General features: G+C 44.0%; 1 protein-coding gene across 6 annotated transcripts in view; it reads right to left on the bottom strand.

The window, feature by feature from the left end:
* The window catches only part of Eif4enif1 (eukaryotic translation initiation factor 4E nuclear import factor 1), a 54,135-nt gene that overhangs the window by 22,979 nt on the left and 12,051 nt on the right, over positions 1–19,105 (bottom strand). For all 6 annotated transcript variants that reach the window (XM_069994494.1, XM_069994491.1, XM_069994495.1 and 3 more), the window contains 5 exons: positions 13,695–13,768; positions 7,833–7,960; positions 3,370–3,662; positions 2,842–3,043; positions 761–936 (listed from right to left, as the gene is read on the bottom strand). In XM_069994494.1, coding sequence (XP_069850595.1) covers positions 761–936; positions 2,842–3,043; positions 3,370–3,662; positions 7,833–7,960; positions 13,695–13,768 — 873 coding nt within the window. The remainder of the gene's footprint in view (positions 1–760; positions 937–2,841; positions 3,044–3,369; positions 3,663–7,832; positions 7,961–13,694; positions 13,769–19,105) is intronic.

Below are 19,105 nucleotides of genomic sequence, written 5' to 3'. Positions count from 1 at the left end.
TGGAAGGGGTGCTGTGGCTCAAATCTGTAGACTGCTAGTCTTGAGCAAAAGCAGCTCAGGGACAAAAGAAGTAAAATAAGCCCAAGGATTTGCAAAAACAAAAAAACTTAATCATAGGCTTGGATCATTTTAAAATTATTTAAAGGTTGCTTACTCTTCAAGCTCTTTTTGTTTTTGTTGGTTGTGGGCCTGAACTCCCGACCTAGACACTGCCCCTCAGCTCTTCAGCTCAAGGCTAGCGCTCTACCACTTGAGCTATAGCACCACTTCCAGCTTTTTCTGCTTATGTGGTGCTAAGGAATCGAACCCAGGGCCTCATGCATGCAAGGCAAGGCAAGCACTCTACCACTGAGCCACCTTCCCAGTCTCGGTTGCTTACTCTTTTAATTGTCTTTTTGTTTCTTAGACAGGTCTCACTGTGTAGCCCAAGCTAATCTTGAACTCTTTTTTTTTTTTTTTTTTTTTTGTCAGTCATGGGACTTGAATTCTGGGCTTGGGTACTGTCCCTCAGCTCTTCAGCTCAAGGCTAGCGCTCTACCACTTGAGCCACAGTGTCACTTCTGGCTTTTTCTATTTATATGGTGCTGAGGAATTAAACCCCGGGCCTCATGCATGCGAGGCAAGCACTCTACCACTGAGCCATCTTCCCAGCCCAGTTTTGAACTGTTGAACCTTTTGTCCCAGCCTTCCAAGTGCTGAGATCACAGATGTATGCCACCCTACCTAGCTTCCAATCACGTAAGTATGCTACTACACTCACCGAAGCCAAGCATGGCACCTTATCAAGGTTAAAGAACTCATTGAAGTCAAATTCTCCTGGGGCCTGCTCAGGCAGGACGGCATCCCGTGGTACTTCCTGATCAGTAGTGGGCTCCTGGGCCAGGATGACCTCCACCTCGTCCTCTTCAGCCACTCCTCCATTGCACTCGACTATGCCTGGAAGCAAAACCAGGATAGAAATGGTCTGATGAAGTGAACCACTCCAGTATTTCTCTGTAGCTTTGACCAGCAGGACACATACAGAAAAGCCACAGATGACTTTCAAACAAACTACTGTGCAGGCACTGCACTTTCAACATAACACTAAAGCATTTACTGTTTTCTTTCTAGGAGCTAGAAGAGAGGGAAAAAAAAAAAAAGCCTTAGCCAACTGCTGGTAGCTCACGCCTGTAATCCTAGCTACTCAGGAGGCTGAGATCTGAGGATCATGGTTCAAAGCTAGCCCAGGCAGAAAAGTCCTTGAGACTCTTATCTCCAATAAACTAATAGAAAACCCAAAGTGGTACTGTGGCTCAAGCGGTAGAGCGCTCGCCTTGAGCTGAATAGTGCAGGGACAGCGCCCAAGCCCAGAGTTCAAGCCCCATGACCGACCAAAAAAAAAAAAAAAAAATTGGCACTTGATGGTACACGGTAGATAGACCTATGTACTACTCTGTGGCCTATCTGCATGTATGGATAGTTTTGTATGGCCTGTGAATGACTTTATAAATACCTAAATGCCTCTCTGCAAAAAGGCTTTCTACCCCTGCAATAGGAAAAGGACTTTAGTCCCCTTTTAAGTACCCGAAGTACTTATGGACTGTGTATAGTATGTTCTTTTTCTAATGGGTAATCCTTTTCTCCCCCTGGTCCTGGGGTTTGAACTCAGGACCTGGACTCTGTGCTTCAGTTTTTGTGTTCAAAGCTAGAGCTCTAACATTTGAGCCACAGCTCTACTTAGGGCTTTTCTCATAGTTACCTGGACATAAAGTATCTCCTGGGCTTTCCTGCCTGGGCTGGTTTTGAACCACAATCCTCAGATCTCAGCCTCAGATCTGAGCCACCAGTTCCTGGCTGGGTCTTACCTATTTCTCCATGCCTAGAACACTATCCTCCTATTTTATGTTTCTCACCATACCAGAATGGGAGATGCAGACCACCATACCCAGCTTCCACACTGAGAAGGAATCTCAAAAACTTTTTTGCCTGCAGTTCCCTAGAACCAAAATCCTTTTCATTCCAGTTGCCTGTGTAGCCAGAGTGACAGGTACACATCATCTTGTTGAGATGGGATCTTGTGAACTCAAGGGCTGGCCTTGAATTGCAAATCCTTCCAATTTTAGCCTCTGTAGTAGCTAGGATTATAGGTGTGAACTACTGCACCCAGCTTGGTTTGAGAACTGGTCTGGGATGATCCGTGAAGGTAGGCTTTGAGCCCTAAGTGAGCTGTTCAGCTTCCAGGTTTATTGGCTTTTTTTTTTTTTTTTTTTTTGGTTGGTCATGGGGCTTGAACTCTAGGCCTGGTGTGGTCCCTGAGCTCTTCAAGCTCAAGGCCAGTGCTCTACCACTTGAGCCACAGCACCACTCCTGGTTTTCTGAGTGGTTAATTAGAGAAGTCTCACAGACTTTCCTGAGAAGGCTGGCTTTGAACCTCGATCCTCAGATCTCAGCCTCCTGAGTAGCTAGGATTACAGATGTGAGCCACCGGCATCTGCCTTTACTAGCTTTCTCACTGACAGGTAAGCCGCTTACCCCACTATGAAATGGACATCAAAGTATCTACACCGCATATAGAAACAACATAACACTGTGTCTATTATGTACTTGTTCAAAAAACGAAAGCCCTCTTTATTTTTACATGTCTCACCCGAGGAACCCTTTCATAGGTATAGTGTCGTCATGGGGTAGGTGACACTTCTAAATCAAGGAAATAGTATCAAGGTACACTAAGTGAATTCTTACCTAGGAAGGAGTTTCAAGATCAAGCTGTTAATGCTAAAGTATGAAGACAAAGCCAATGACAACCCTACCTCATTTTATATACAACAGTGAACTACCCTCCCAAACAAGGTTTGTTCTGACCTTCCTTCACAGAGGCTGTCCGTCGCCTTGTTCTTTTTCTGCCTTTGTGATCTTCTTCTAGTATCTTATCATCAAAGCCAGTCAGCTCAATGGTTTCAGATTGACTTGTGGGTCCAGCCGAGAACCATTCTGGTTCTTCTTCAGTATATGAATCATTTCTTCTCCGCTCCCCAAAGATACGCTTACTATCCCCAAACTCTCTCTGAAAAAGCACAAAATATCAACATTCTTAGTCAAAGCATTTGTATATTAATCAAGCTAAGAATGAAGTAGTGCTGGAGAGAAAAATGAAGAAATAATTTACAGATACGAAGCACACCATCTTTTCCCTCTGCCCACCCAGATCTACTTCTAGTCTAGTTCAGAGCACACACTGCATTCATCCAGGTTCTCAGACAATGCAGTGGCGGGGAGCAAGCTAACATGGGGCTTGCCTAGCATGGATGCGGCAAAAACCACCAACCCATCCAGTATAAATGACCTATCACGTCCCCAAGCACGAGACACCAAAGAGTCCAGAAGACAAACCCTGAAACGCTTGTCCTTATAGTCCCTCTCTCGGTCTCGGTCTCGGTCTCTCAAATCACGCAGGTCCTTGTCACTGAGACGGTGGTCCTTCTCAAAGGTCCGGGCAGAGATTATCCTCCCACTGCCAATCCTTCGCCCGCCGAGCAGGCGAAGCCCATCACTGTCTTTCTCCAGTGGACTTCCTGAGCGTCGGGAGCTAACAGCAGCGGTCACGTGGCAGCCCCCGCCAAAGCTTCGTCTCTGTGGGCTGAGAACAACATCCAAGTCATCTTCTTTCACACGCTCTCGTGGATCTGAAAAGACGCCGGAGAGAAGTTAAGCAAACCCCAAGGATGATTTTTCTTCTCTAGGCTGTACATCCATGACTTGTAAGAGGAGGATTGGAAAACTCATCAGTACAACTGAGCTTATTAACAGATTTAGAGTAACATGTATATGACATTGAAGACTGCCATTTTCTACTTGTTTTTCTCTCTGGCGTAATAAACATATTTCACAATAAATGATTTTTTTTGTCATTAGCCTCCTCAATGCCTTAAGAGTTTATCTGTATAAAACTTTAGCAGAGGGGCTGGGAAGATGGCTCAGTGGTAGAACGCTTGCCTTGCATGCATGAGGCCCTGGGTTCGATTCCTCAGCACCACATAAGCAAAAAGAAAAAAGCCGGAAGTGGCGCTGTGGCTCAAGTGGTAGAGTGCTAGCCTAGAGCTGAGGGACAGCACCCAGGCCCAGAGTTCAGGCCCCACGACCAGACCCCAAAAAACAACAACAAAAAAAAAAACAAAACACTTTAGCAGAGTGGCTGGGAAGGTGGCTCAGTGGTAGAGTGCTTGCCTTGCATGCATGAGGCCCTGGGTTTGATTCCTCAGCACCATAAGCAGAAAGCCAGAAGTAGGGCTGAGGCTCAAGTGGTAGAGCACTAGCCTTCAGCTGAAGAGCTGAGGGACAGCGCCCAGGCCCAGAGTTCAGGCCCCACGACCGACAAAATAACAAAACAAAACAACAAAAAAAAACAATAAAACTTTAGCAGGTATTTTTCCACTAATAAACTATAATATGTGTATTTGAAATAACATCTTAAAGAGTTAAAGTGGCTCTTCAATTAACAGCATCAAACAGATGGATATTCTATATACACAAAAATGAACTTTACACTTGGTTACACAAATCAACTCAAACATATTACACACTTTAATTTAAAACCTGAAACTATAAAATTTAAATAAGATATAAATAGAAATCTTTGTGGCAATAGGTTAGGCAAAGTTTTTACGAGCATGATAATGAAAGTATGATTCATTTTAAAAATATGAATAAATGGCACTTGATCAAAACTTAAAAAAAAGTCTGTTCCTCAAAAGATATTATTTTAAAAAAATGCAAAGACAAGCCCCAGACTGGGAGAAAATATTTCAAAATATATTCTTTATAAAGTATTTGTATGCAGAGCATAAAAACTTAAAAATTCAGCAATAAAAAACAATCCAGTCCAGTGCCAGAGGCTTATGCCTGTAATCCTAGCTACTCAGAGGCTGAAATCTGAAGCTAATGGTTTGAAGCCAGACCAGGCAAGCTAAGTCTGTGAAGCTCTTATCTCCAATTAACGACCAAAAAGCCTGTCTCAAGTGGTAGAGAGCTAGCCTTGAGCACAAAACCTCAGGGACAGTGCCCAGGCTGTACCTCCAGGACTGGTACAAAATAATTAAATAAATAAAACACCATGTTGACAAATGTGCTGGCCATGCTAACGTGTGCCTGTAATCACAGCACTCAAGAAGTCTGAAGCAGAAGAGGAGAGCTAAGGAAGGAGGATCCCAACTTCCAGGCTAACTTGATTGAGTCACGTAGTGAGACCCTGTCTGAAAGAAGGGAAAAAAAGAGGGTGTGGAGAGGCACAAATGATTTTAACAGAGACTGGAGCAAAGAGGTTATATGGATGGCAAATAGGAATACACTAAGAAATTCAATATCATTAGTCACTAGGGAAGTGCACATTAAAACATGTGATACCACTACACACCTATTAGAATGGCTAAAATAAAAAAAGACTGACCATTCCAAGTGCTGGCGAGGATGTGGAACAAGCAGAACTCTCATACAGTGCTGGGGGAAATGTAAAATGATATAACCACTTTGGAAAACAGTTCGGCAGTTTTTCAAAACATTAAATATACATCTAGCATACAACTCGGAAGTAAATAATAACTTAATAATGGTGTAAGAAGAACAAACATACCACATTACAGAAGAATCTTTCTAGAAAACTGAAGATTAGCCCAAGTGAACAAATAGTCCATTTCAATCTTCTCACCAGAAACAGCTCTCGTATATTTTGATATACACTTTTTCTGAATTTCTGGGTCTAAGTTTTTTCAACCAAAGGTATGACAGCTTTATATTACTATGTTATGACTTGATATACCATTTGAAACACATTTGTACAATATACTTTTACAGACAATGTATTTGTGGGTGCGTGTACTGGTTCTGGGGCTTGAACTTAGGGTCTGGGTGCTTTCTATGAACTTTTCTGCTCAGGGTTTGTGCTCTACCACTTGAGCCACAGCTCCACTTATGGCTCTTTGTGTGTCTCATGGATTTTCTTGCCTGGGCTGACTTCAAACCTCTAAGATACTCAGATCTCAGCTTCTTGAGTAGCTAAGATTACAAGTGCAAGCCATTGGTGACTGGCTAACAGTGTAATATTATTACATGTGAACTTATTTTTCCATTGTTATTTCCACTGATCTCCATTTCTATTGATACTCCTAACTTTTCAACACTTTAGTAAAATCTCATTAAAGATGATTCTGGTAGAATAAATTCTTTGAGGGACATTAATGCACTAAGGGTACTGAGTGAGTCTGTCAAGAAGAATCTTCCATCTCCTCTTTGCTCAGTTCCAAACTTTTCATTCTTTTTCTTTTCAAAAAGATTTCTTGTCCCAAGTTCCTTGGCTGGCTTTCATAAATGCCAGGGTCTCCATTTCACCCTTGAATCATTGCTAACTTAAAGTTATAGAAAAATCAAACTTTATTCTAGTCTCACCATTTGTTTGTTTTTTGGCGGTCGTGGGGCTTGAACTCTGGGTCTGGGTGCTATCCTTGAGCTCTTCAGTTCAAGGCTAGCACTCTACCACTTGAGCCACAGCGCCACTTCCAGCGTTTTCTGTGTGTTTTACTGAGAAATCAAACCCAGGGCTTCATGAATGCTAGGCAAGCACTCTACCATTAAGCCACATTCCAAGCCAATCTCACCATTTCTAAACCCTGAATTCTAATGACGGTCCATTATGAATAACTGGTAGAACTGATTTATATCTGAAGACTACCCCATGTAAGAAGAGGTATGAGAGACCTCCAGAACAGCTTTATAATCTAGCCATTATATATCCATGAAAGACATCAGTACTGTGTGTGTGTCGGGGTGTGTGTGTGTGTGTGTGTGTGTGTGTGTGTGTGTGTGTGTGTGTGTGTGTGTGTGTGTGTGTGTGTGTGTGTGTGTGTGTGTGTGTGTGTGTGTGTGTGTGTGTGTGTGTGTGTGTGTGTGTGTGTGTGTGTGTGTGTGTGTGTGTGTGTGTGTGTGTGTGTGTGTGTGTGTGTGTCCTCCAGAACAGCTTTATAATCTAGCCATTATATATCCATGAAAGACATCAGTACTGTGTGTGTGTCGGGGTGTGTGTCGGTGTGTGTGTGTGTGTGTGTGTGTGTGTGTGTGTGTGTGTGTGTGTGTGTGTGTGTGTGTGTGTGTGTGTGTGTGTGTGTGTGTGTGTGTGTGTGTGTGTGTGTGTGTGTGTGTGTGTCAGTTGTGGGGCTTGAACTCTGGGCTTGGGCGCTATCCCTCAGCTCTTCAGCTCTAGGTGAGCACTCTACCGCTTGAGCCACAGCGCCACGTCCAGTTTTCTGGTGGTTTTTTGGAGATAAGAGTCTCATGGACTTTCCTGCCCAGGCTGGCTTTGAACCGAGATTCTCAGATGCTAGCCTTCTGAGTAGCTAGGATTACAGGCATGAACCACTGGCACCCAGCCATCAGTACATTTATTTATTTATTTTTTTTTTTTTTTGGGGGGGGGGTCCGGTCATGGGGCCTGAACTCTGGGCCTGGGCGCTGTCCCTCAGCTCTTCAGCTCAAGGCTGGCGCCCTACCACTTGAGCCACAGTGCCACTTCCGGCTTTTTTCTTTTTGCTTATGTAGTGCTGAGGAATCGAACCCAGGTCCTCATGCATGCAAGGCAAGTGCTCTACCACTGAGCCACCTTCCCAGCCCCCCCAATAGTACTTTTAATTCAAAAGCACATAGCCTAACACTGCTATCTTCAGGAAGATTGACTTTAACCTGTAACTGGAAAGTATTTCACTGGTAAGTCTTGTTTTCTGATGATATTTCTCACAACTAAGCATGAAATCAGCAGCCAAGAGTGTGTCTCCAAAATCACTGTTCCACTTGAGTGACCATACACTTACCTACTATCCTGCGCACCAAGGACGGGCGATCTGCATCTGACTCTTTCTTCAGTGCTTCTACTGGTGAGCTTCGCCCTGAAGTCGGGTAGAGAGATGCATGCCACTTCTCAGGGTCCCAAACACCATCACTACAGATTAAAAGGTACTAACAGTTAGCATTTCCTAACTAGATAGTCTAATTTCTATATAGTAGTCTAACTTCTAAATTCATCAGGTAATAAATTATGGAAATCCTTTTCAATAGAAGGACTTTTGGTTGCCATAAGAATTTTTCTTTTCTTTTCTTTTCTTTTTGTCGGTTGTGGGGCTTGAACTCTGGGTCTGGGTGCTGTTCCACAGCTCTTCAGCTCAAAGCTAGCGCTCTACCACTTGAGCCACAGCTCCAATCCCGGTTTTCTGAATGGTTTACTGGAGATAAGAGTCTCACAGTGGCTGGAAAGGTGGCTCAGTGGTAGAGCACTTGCCTTGCATGCCTGAGGCCCTGGGTTCGATTCCTCAGCACCACATAAGCAAAAAGATAAAAGCCGGAAGTGGTGCTGTGGCTCAAGTGGTAGAGTGCTAGCCTTGAGCTGAAGAGCTGAGGGACAGCGCCCAGACCCAGAGTTCAGGTCCCATGACCAGATCCAAAAAAAAAAAAAAAAAAAAAGAGTCTCACAGAAGTTCTTGCCCGGGCTGGCTTTGAACTGGGATCCTCAGATCTCAGCCTCCTGAGTAGCTAGGATTACAGGCATGAGCCACCAGCGCTTGGCTTACTTTTTTCAAGATAAACAAAAAACTATTAAACTGGGCATGTGGATACATGCCTATAATCCCAGCACTTGGGAAACTGAGCTTCATAGTGACTATCTAAAAAAACAAAACAGAAAACCCAACAAAACAAAAACCCATAGAAACTATTAATTTTGTAATAATGCTGATCATATAACATCAACAGTCGCTTGTAAAACAATGGTCTGGGCTTGGCACTGGTGGTTCATGCCTATAATCCTCGCTACACAGGATGCTCAGACCTGAGGATCATGGTTCAAAGCCAGCTGGGGCAGGAATGTTCATGAGATTCTTGTGTCCAGTTAAGCACCAAAAAAGCTAGGAGTAGAGTTGTGGCTCCAGTGGTAGAGCACTAGAGCCTTGAGCATGAAAGCTCAGGGATAGTGCCCAGGTCCTGAGTTCAAGCACTAGGACTAGGATTGGCATACACACACATACACCAAAAACAAAAACAAACAAAAAAACCTCTAATAGTTTATATTACCAATATTGAGCCCACAAACCTTATATTACACATTGTAGATTATAGTGACTATGCCTATCCTACACAAACATGTTCCATAAATATTGATTACTAAGGGACTGGAAGGTGGCTCATTGGTAGAGTGCTTGCCTTGCATGCATGAGGCCCTGGGTTCGATTCCTCAGCACCACACTAAGCAGAAAAAGCCGGAAGTGGTGCTGTGGCTCCAGTGGTAGAGTGTTAGCCTTGAGCTGAAGAGCTGAGGGACAGCACCTAGACCCAGAGTTCAGGCCCCCATGACTGGCCAAAAAAAAAAAAAAAAAAAAAGATATAGACAGACAGACAGATAGATTACTAAGTTTACTATAGGGAGGAAGAAGAAAATCTTTTCACCTGAAGCAGCTTCTGGAATGTTTGGTGTCTTTTTCCAGAATTTCTAAGTGGACTTCCATTTTTGTTCCCAAGCCAGACAGCTCTTAAATGCCTACGATGTGGATGTGTACTTGATGTTTTCTGTTGTGCTTCCCTCTCTAATGAGGAGATAGCAGAGCAGAAGCTTTGAAACCAAAAATCTGGCTGTGTCCTCACCCAGGACATCTTGGACATGTCACCATGTGGTTCTCTGCATAAAGAGCTTCCCAAACCACAGATCACTATATACTCATTTTGTTCTCTGCACTTGTCCCTCACAGCCTGTAACAGATTTAATGATAAACCCTATCTTTCCAAACCAATGTTCCATGAAGGAATCTGGCTACACAGCAGTTACCAAATGAACATTTTTTCTTCGCTCTCAGTGACCAGTATTTCTTGGAAAAGGTAAGCTAATTTTTCCATAATAAAGGAGATAGATTACCTAGCTTCTAGCATGCTTGTGAAAAATCACTGGGGAGGTTAAGAGCCCAATGAGTTTCTTTTTTTTTTTTTTCTCCCACTCCTGGGGCTTGAACTCAGGGCGCTGGGCCCTGCCCCTGAGCTTCTTTTGCTCAAGGCTAGTGCTCTACCACTTAAGCCACAGCTCCACTTCTGGCTATTTCTGTTTATGTGGTACTGGGGAATCAAATCTGGGGCTTCATGTATGCTAAGCAAGCATTCTACTACTAAACCACTTTCCCAGGCCTGAGTTTCCATTCTTGAAAAGACAGCAGAATGAAGCTGTTTTCTATCCCACACTTTTTTTTTTTTTTCAAAAGACAGGGTCTTGGGGCTGGGAAGGTGGCTCAGTGGTAGAGTGCTTGCCTTGCATGCATGAGGCCCTTGGTTCGATTCCTTAGTACCACATAACCAGAAAAAGCCAGAAGTGGCGCTGTGGCTTAAGTGGTAGAGCGCTAGCCTTGAGCTGAAGAGCTAAGGACAGCGCCCAGGCCCAGAATTCAGTCTCCACTCACCGACCAAAAAAAATAAATAAATAAAAGAATAGTCAGGGTCTTGTTACATAGCCCAGGCTAGCTTGGAACTTTTTTATCCTCCTGCTTCTACCTCCTGAGTGCTGGGATTACAGACATGAGCCACCAGATGAGGCCATTTCTTATTTTCAGTGTTAGCACTAGGCACAATGTCTCCACTGTAGCATAAATGCTGATATGTCTACTCAGGATAACTATTAAACAGTGTATTTCAACCTGGGGCATAAAAAAGCTTTACAGTTTTATTTTTTGCAATACTAGGGTTTGAACTTAGGTAGATACTCTACAGCTGCGCTATACCTCCAGCCCTTTTTTGTGATGGTTATTTTTTGGCCATAGTGTTTTTTGTTGTTGTTTTCTTGCCTGTACTGAGGTTTGAGCCATGGCCTCATACTTCAGTCAGCTTGTCTGCCTGTTCAACTGGTGTTCTATCACTTTAGCCATGCCCCCAGGCCTGCCTTCTGTTTAGAGATGTAATTGTCCCAGATGCCTGGGCTGCCTTTGAACTGCGATCTTCTGGATCTCAACCACTAGTCGGAACTCAGGGCCTTGTGCTTGCTGGTCTGAACCTATACTGCTGAGCCAATGCCTCTAGCTCTGTTTCTTGTTGGTTATTTTTGGGATGCAGTCTCATTTCCTGCCTGAGCCATGAGCAATCTACTTTCAGGCTATTGATAGGTGCTGGGGAAACAGGGACATGCTACCAAGATCAACATCCCTCTATGGAGATGGGATCTCACAGACTCCATTTCTGCCAAGGATGATCTCAAACCTGCATTCTCCTGATCTAATCTTGCCAAGAAGCTAAGATTTCAGGCATGAGCCACGAGTTTATGCATGCTATTTTTTTTTTTTTTGGTTGGTTGGTTGTGGGGCTTGAACTCTGGGCCTGGGAGCTGTCCCTCAGCTCTTCAGCTCCAGCCCACTACTCTACCACTTGAGGCCCGGCACCACTTCTGGTTTTCTGATGGTTAACAAGATAAGAGTCTCATGGACTTTTGTTGTTGTTGTTCGTGGGGCTAACCTCTGGGCCTGGGCCCTGTCCTTCAGCTCTTCAGCTCAAGGCGGGCCCTCTACTGCTTAAGCCACAGTACCACTTCTAGTTTCCTAGTGGTTAACTGGAGATAAGAGTTTCACGAACTTTCCTGCGTGGGCTGGCTTTGAACCATGATCCTCAGATCTCAGTCTCCTGAGTAGCTAGGATTACAGGTGTGGGCCACTGACACAATATTTTTGTTTTTTTGTTTTTTTTGTGTCCGGTCGTGGGGCCTGAACTCTGGGCCTGGGCGCTGTCCCTCAGCTCTTCAGCTCAAGGCTAGCGCTTTACCACTTGGGCCACAGCGCCACTTCCAGTTTTTCTGCATATGTGGTGCTGAGGAATCAAACCCAGGGCCTCAGGCATGCAAGGCAAGCGCTCTACCACTGAGCCACCTTCCCAGCCCCGATACACTTATTTTTGAGGTAGAGTCTTACTACCTTGCCTGGGCATGGACCCAGACTGTGAGCCACCTATTTTAGGTTTGTAACTGCAATGACAGGAAAACACCACAACATCCAGTTTCTTCCACTGACATGGAATCTTGAGAACTTTTTGCCCAGGCTGGCCTGGAATTGTGATCTCTTTCTGACCTCATTCTCTCAGGTAGCTAAGGTGACAGGGCTTTACAGTTTTAAAGAATAGGGAAAAAACAAAACAAACCCCAGACTGCTTATATGGGACTCAAAAAATTCTAGCTAATCAGAATAGCCATTATTCCAGTATTGCCTTTATTGGGGGAATATTAGTGAAGTGTCTAGATTTACTAGGAGTCTACATACAATTATAAAAAGGCTGTCTAGGCTGAGAATGTAGCTCAGTGGTACAGCAGCTGCTTAGTTAGCATGGAGGAGATTCTGGGTTCATTCCTTAGCCCTGAAAACAATAAAAACCAATTTGTCCTACTCAACCCCCCAATTTTTTTTTTTTTTTTTGGTCCAGTCGTGGGGCCTGAACTCTGGGCCTGGGTGCTGTCCCTCAGCTCTTCAGCTCAAGGCTAGCGCTCTACCACTTGAGCCACAGCGCCACTTCCGGCTTTTTTCTTTTTTTCTTTTTTCTTTATTTTTTTTTTTTGTTTTTTTTTGTTTTTTTTTGTCGGTCGTGGGGCTTGAACTCTGGGCCTGGGCGCTGTCCCTCAGCTCTTCAGCTCAAGGCCAGCACTCTACCACTTGAGCTACAGCGCCACTTCCGGTTTTCTGGTGGTTTATTGGAGATAGGAGTCTCACGGTTTCTCCTGCCCGGGCTGGCTTTGAACCGCGATCCTCAGATCTCAGCCTCCTGAGTAGCTAGGATTACAGGCGTGAGCCACCAGCGCCCGGCTCTCTTTTTTCTTTATGTGGTGCTGAGGAATCGAACCCAGGGCCTCATGCATTGCAAGGCAAGCGCTCTACCACTGAGCCACCTTCCTAGCCCCAACCCCAAAATTAAATATAACACATTGTACGTTAAAAATGTAGGCCAAGCTGCGAAGTGGTGGCTCACATCTGTAATCCTAGATTTTCAGGAGGATGAAATCTGAGGATTGCAGCTCAAATCCAGCCTGGGTAGGAAAATCTGAGACTCTTATCTCCAATGAACCAGCAACAGGCTGAAAGTAAAGCTGTAGCTGGAATGGTAGCGTGCCAGACCTAGAGCAGGAATTCTAAGGGACAGTACCTAGGCCCTCAGTTCAAGCCCCAGTACCAGTAAAAGAAAAAAAAAAGACCAATGTGAAATGTCAAATGTCAATAAGAAGTATAATATAGAATTATTTTTAGGAGATTTTTACAGACCATTTTTAGCTACAGCATTTTCAAACCAAAGCTTTTACCTTTTCTAAAGGAGCCTAACACACAATAAGGCTAAACAGCTGAATGGGTCTTTGTTTGGAGAACAGAAATTAAAGGTTCAGTGCCCTCCTGATCAGCAATCCTGGGGAAAGCCCTTAGAGAAGTACATTGAAAGCATGGCCACAGGGACTGGAAAAAAGACACTGGGGCTCAGGTTTTTGTTCTGCTTTGTGACTTTGTCATTTTCTATTTTTTGTATCATTATTAATTAGAAGTCCATGTTACTACCACTTGAAATCCCTCCCTCAATCATAATTCTACAAAAAAAAAACCTTAATATAATTATACCAACAAGTGTGGTATAACAACAATAACAAAAAAGAACAATTAGAAGTTAATGACTTAGAATGACAGCCATACCTGTCGTACTTTTCGGAGAGGCATGAAGGCCTCTGTTTGGAATGGGGGTGTTCTTTTATATCCAAGAGCTCCTCCTAAAAAGAGAAATCAAATGGGGATTTTTTGAATCACATTTCTCAGGCCACACACTTTCAACTTATTTCTGTTATGAATAATTCTAAGTATTTTAACTTAAACTCTGACTTATTCCAGAAAGGGGTAGAATTAGATCAGAATCTGTTTTATTTTTATTTTTTATTTTTTGTCGGTTGTGGGGCTTGAACTCTGGGCTTGGGCGCTGTCCTTGTGCTCTTCAGCTCAAGGCGAGCGCTCTACCAATTGAGCCACAGCACCACTTCCGTTTTTCTTTTTTCTTTTTTTTTTTTTTTTTTTGTTGGTCGTGGGTATTGAACTCTGGGCCTGGGCGCTGTCCCTCAGCTCTTCAGCTCAAGGCGAGCGCTCTACCACTTGAGCTACAGCGCCACTTCCGGTTTTCTGGTGGTTTATTGGAGATAGGAGTCTCACGGTCTCTCCTGCCCGGGCTGGCTTTGAACTGTGATCCTCAGATCTCAGCCTCCTGAGTAGCTAGGATTACAGGCGTGAGCCACCAGCGCCCTGTTTTTTTCTCTTTCAGTGGTACTGGGGTTTGAGCTCCTGGACTTACATTTTTACTTACTAGGCAGGCACTCTAACACTTCAACTATCCCCCCAGACCTTTTCGCTTTATTTTCAGATAGGGTCTCACTTTTGCCAGGGGCTGGCCTTGGACCATCTCCCATGTGGCTAAGATTATAGGCATTTGCACACATCTGGCTCACATCATGGATCTTAGAAGCTCAAATAGAATTACCAAATTATCAACTAGTTATAATAATCACAAACTCGTGACTAGTTTTTGCTAAAACACACATTCTCATACATTGCCATCGAATAATAAGATCCCCAATACTGAGTGTTCAAAGACTGGAGCCCAAAGAAATCTACAGAATAAACACAAGTCTCACAAATTCACAAGTGATACAAATTTGGGGAGGGGCAAGCAAATGGACTAATAACAGTGGTTTCAATAACAAATATCAAGGTAAAGAGGACTTAAGTTTTTTTTCCCTTTACAGTAGTATAGTGTTTGCCTAGTATGCATGATGCTCTGGGCTCAGTTGCTAGTAGCACAAAAAGAAAAAAGAAAAACTCATTAAAAACAAGAAGAAACCAGGCAGTGGTGGCTCACATCTATACTCCTGCTGTTCAGGAGACTGATCTGAGAATCTCAGTCCAAAGCTAGCCTGGGAAGGAAGTCTATGAGACTCTTATTTCTAATTAACCACCAAAAAGCCAAAAGCAGAGCTGTGGCTTAAGTGGTACAGCACAAGCATTGAGCAAAAAAAAAAGCTCAGGGACAGTGCCCAGGCCTAAGTTCAAACCCCAGGAGCAGTAAAAAAAAGAAGACAGAAGGAAGGAAGGAAGGAAGGAAGGAAGGAAGGAAGGAAGGAAGGAAGGAAGGAAGGAAGGAAGGAAGGAAGGAAGGAAGGAAGGGAGGAAGGAAGGAAGGGAGGGAGGGAGGGAGGGAGGGAGGGAGGGAGGGAGGGAGGGAGGGAGGGAGGGAGGGAGGGAGGGAGACAGAGAAACAGACCAAACATAGGAAGGATGTTACAATATAGGAAATACTTCTGTATAACACTGGAGGGGTAGAGGTGGGAAAGAAAACACTGCAAGTCAATTTTCTGCTACCAGAACTCGAAAGATTATAAAATCCCTTACAAATTCAAACAGTAAATCTATTTACTATTAAACAAAGGGCAGTACACATCATAACACAGCTAAATGTTTATATTCTCCGCATGCAGAAGTCTCCAGCAGTTAACAGTGGCACACATTTATAATGCCAGCAGCCGAGAGACTAAAGCAGTAGGGCTGGGAAGTCAAGGACAGCCTATGTTACATAGTAGGCTTATCTCAAAAAGGAAAACAGAGGCAGGTACAGGGGCTCAAGCCTCAAAGTCCCAGCTACTTGATAGGCAGATTTCAGGTGACCTTGGTTTGAAGCGAGCTGGGGGGGAAAATATACATTTTTGAGACATCAGCTCAAGAAATGTCTGGGTGCAGTGGTGTGTGCCTAGCTAAAAGACAAGTACAATGGCTGTGCGTGGTAGTGTGTGTCTGTCTTTCCCCAGCAACACAGAAGTATAAATATGATCATGGTCCAGAATGGCCTGGGCATAAAACAAGATAATACCTTGAAAATAACCAACACAAAATGCAACAGTGGTACTCACTAGACACTATGTTGAAAATGAACTATACAACTTGTAGGTGGGGACAGGAGGAAAAAACTTGGAAGAGTGAGGAAAGGGAGACATTGTCCAAAAAGAAATATACTGTTTACCTGACTTACATAACTGTAACCTCTGTGTACATTACTTTTTATATAAAATTACTTTTATATAAAAAAGTAAAAATTAGGGCTGGGAAGGTGGCTCAGTGGTAGAGTGCTTGCCTTGCATGCATGAGGCCTTGAGTTTGATTCCTCAGCACCACAGAAAAAGCCGGAAGTGGTGCTATGGCCCAAGTGGTAGAGCGCTAGCCTTGAGTTGAAGAGCTGAGGTATAGCGCCTAGGCCTGGAGTTCAGGCTCCAGGACCAGCAAAAAAAAAAAAAAAAAAAAGCAAGTCTGGAAATGGCTCAACTGACAGAGCTCCAGTCAAGCAAGCAAACCCAGTAAGCATATGGCCCTCAGTTCAAACTCTTAGTACTGCAAAAGAAAATACAAAAATATTAATGAAGCTGGGTGCTGGTGGCTCACACCTGTAATCCTAGCTACTCAGGAGGCTGAGATCTGAGGATCACAGTTCAAAGCCAGCCTGGGCAGGAAAGTCTGTGAGACTCTTATCTCCAATAAACCACCAGAAAACTGGAAGTGGCACTATGGCTCAAGTGGTATAATAGTGCTAGCCTTGAGCTGAATAGCTGAGGGACAGTGCCCAGGCCCAGAGTTTAAGCCCCACAACCTACCAAAAAACAAAAACAAACAAATAAAAAGATAAATTGTTGCAAGGGTAGGAGAAGAAGATAATGGGAGTGACTGCTTGCTAATAATTAGTATAAAGTTTCTATAAGGGGATAAAAATGTTATTTCTGGAATTAGTTAATAGTAGCTGTACAAGTTTGAGATTTTTCCTAAAAATACTGAATATTTTACCATTTACAAAAGGGAAATATTATATATGTGAGAATTATATCTCAATTATAAAAGTTTACTTAAAAAAGCCGGTAGCACCGGGTGCTGTTGGCTCACACCTGTAATCCTAGCTACTCAGGAGGCTGAGATCTGAGGATCATAGTTCAAAGCCAGCCTGGACAGCAAAGTCTGTAAGACTCTTATCTCCGATTAACCGCTCAGAAAACTGGAAGTGGTGCTGTGGCTAACGTGGTACAGCCCTGGCCTTGAGCTGACCAGTGCAGGGACAATGCCCAAACCCAGAGTTCAAGCCTCAGGACCAACCAAAAAAAGAAGGCTGAAGGAGTGGCTTAAGTGGTAGAATGCCTGCTTAGGAAATGTGAGGTCCAAACTTCAGTATCTAGTAATACACACACACAAAGGCACCACACGCACACAGAATTGGAACTCAAGAGACTGAGGCAGGAAAATTGTGTTTAGGGGTTAGTGTGGGCCACAAGCAAAAAGACAAAAGCAAATAAAATATTTGTAACCAGGAGCCAGTGGCTCACACCTGTTATCCTATAGCTACTCAGGAGGCTGCCATCTGAGGATCATGGTTCAAAGCCAACCTGGATAGGAAAGCCCATGAGACTCATTTCTAATTAACCATCAAAAACTGGAAGTGTAAAAAAAAAAATTCTGGAAGTGGTGCTGTGACACAAAGGGTAGAACCTTGAGTGAAAAAGCTCAGGGTAGGGGCTGGGAAGGTGGCTCAGTGGTAGAGCGCTTGCCTTGCATGCATGAGACCCTGGGTTCCATTCCTCAGCACCACATAAGCAAAAAGAAAAAAAGCCGGAAATGGTGCTGTGGCTCAAGTGGCAGAGCATTAACCTTGAGCTGAAGAGCTGAGGGACAGCACTCAGGCCCAGAGTTCAAACCCCATGACCGACAAAATAAAAAAATAAATAATGGCTGGGCGCCGGTGGCTCACACTTGTAATACTAGCTCACACTTGGCGCTGTGGCTCAAGTGGTAGAGCTCTTGCCTTGAGCTGAAGAGTTGAGTTACAGTGCCCAGGCCCAGAGTTCAAGCCCCACGACCAACAAAAAGAAAATAAATGAAATAAAGCAAAAGGAAAGAAATGTAAACATCACCTGATGTGGGAGAAATAATTGCATTGTCAAAGCTCATAGAATTCACAAACTTTATAGACCATGATAAAGACAATTGCCTTGTGAAGTTTAAAATGTGTTTATACTCTGAACATGGGCGCTGTCCCTCAGCTCTTCAGCTCAAGGTGAGTTCTCTACCACTTGAGCCACAGCGCCACTTCCAGTTTTCTGGTGGTTTATTGGAGATAAGAGTCTCACAGACTTTCCTGCCCAGGTTGGCTTTGAACTGCGATCCTCAGATCTCAGCCTCCTGAGTAGCTAGGATTACAGGTGTGAGCCACCAGCATCCAGCTTCACTAATATTTTTGTATTTTCTTTTTTTTTTTTTTTTGCAGTACTAAGAGTTTGAACTGAGGGCGAATGCTTACTGGGTTTCCTTGTTTGACTGGAGCTCTATCAGTTGAGCCATTTCCAGACCAGTTTGTTTTTTTTTTTTTTGCCAGTCTTGGAGCCTGAACTCCAGGCCTAGGCGCTATCCCTCAGCTCTTCAACAAGGCTAGCTCTCTACCACTTGAGCCACAGCGCCACTTCCAGCTTTTTCTGCTTTATGTGGTGCTGAGGAAGTAGCGGTGTGGCTCAAGTGGTAGAGCACTAGCCTTGAGCTGAAGAGCTGAGGGACAGGCCCAGAGGTCAGCCCCTGACTGACCAAAAAAAAAAAAAAAAAAAAAGCCAGAAATGGAGCTGTGGCTCAAGTGATAGAGTGCTAGCCTTAAGTACAAAAATTCAGTGACAGGGAGGCTGGGGGAGGCTGGGAAGGGATGGGAAGGGGAAACAAAGGAGGAGGCTACAATGCTTGATAAGAAATGTACTCATTATCTTGCCCATGTAATTGTAACCCCTCTGTACAGTATTTTCACAATAAAAAAATAAAAAAATTCAGTGACAGTACCTAGAGCCCCAAGTTCAAGCCCCACAACTGGCACAAGAAAAGAAAAGAGGGCTGGGAAGTTGGCTCAGTGGTAGAGTGCTTGCCTTGCATGCCTGAGGCCCTGAGTTCGATTCCTCAGCACCACATAAGCAAAAAGAAAAAAGCCGGAAGTGGCACTGTGGCTCAAGAGGTAGAGCGCTAGCCTTGAGCTGAAGAGCTGAGGGACAGCGCCTAGG

The sequence above is a fragment of the Dipodomys merriami genome, unplaced genomic scaffold, assembly GCF_024711535.1.
Source record: "Dipodomys merriami isolate MVZ:Mamm:240054 unplaced genomic scaffold, mDipMer1.0.p SCAF_45, whole genome shotgun sequence".
Taxonomy (NCBI): domain Eukaryota; kingdom Metazoa; phylum Chordata; class Mammalia; order Rodentia; family Heteromyidae; genus Dipodomys; species Dipodomys merriami.
This window is presented reverse-complemented; position numbering and strand designations above follow the sequence as displayed.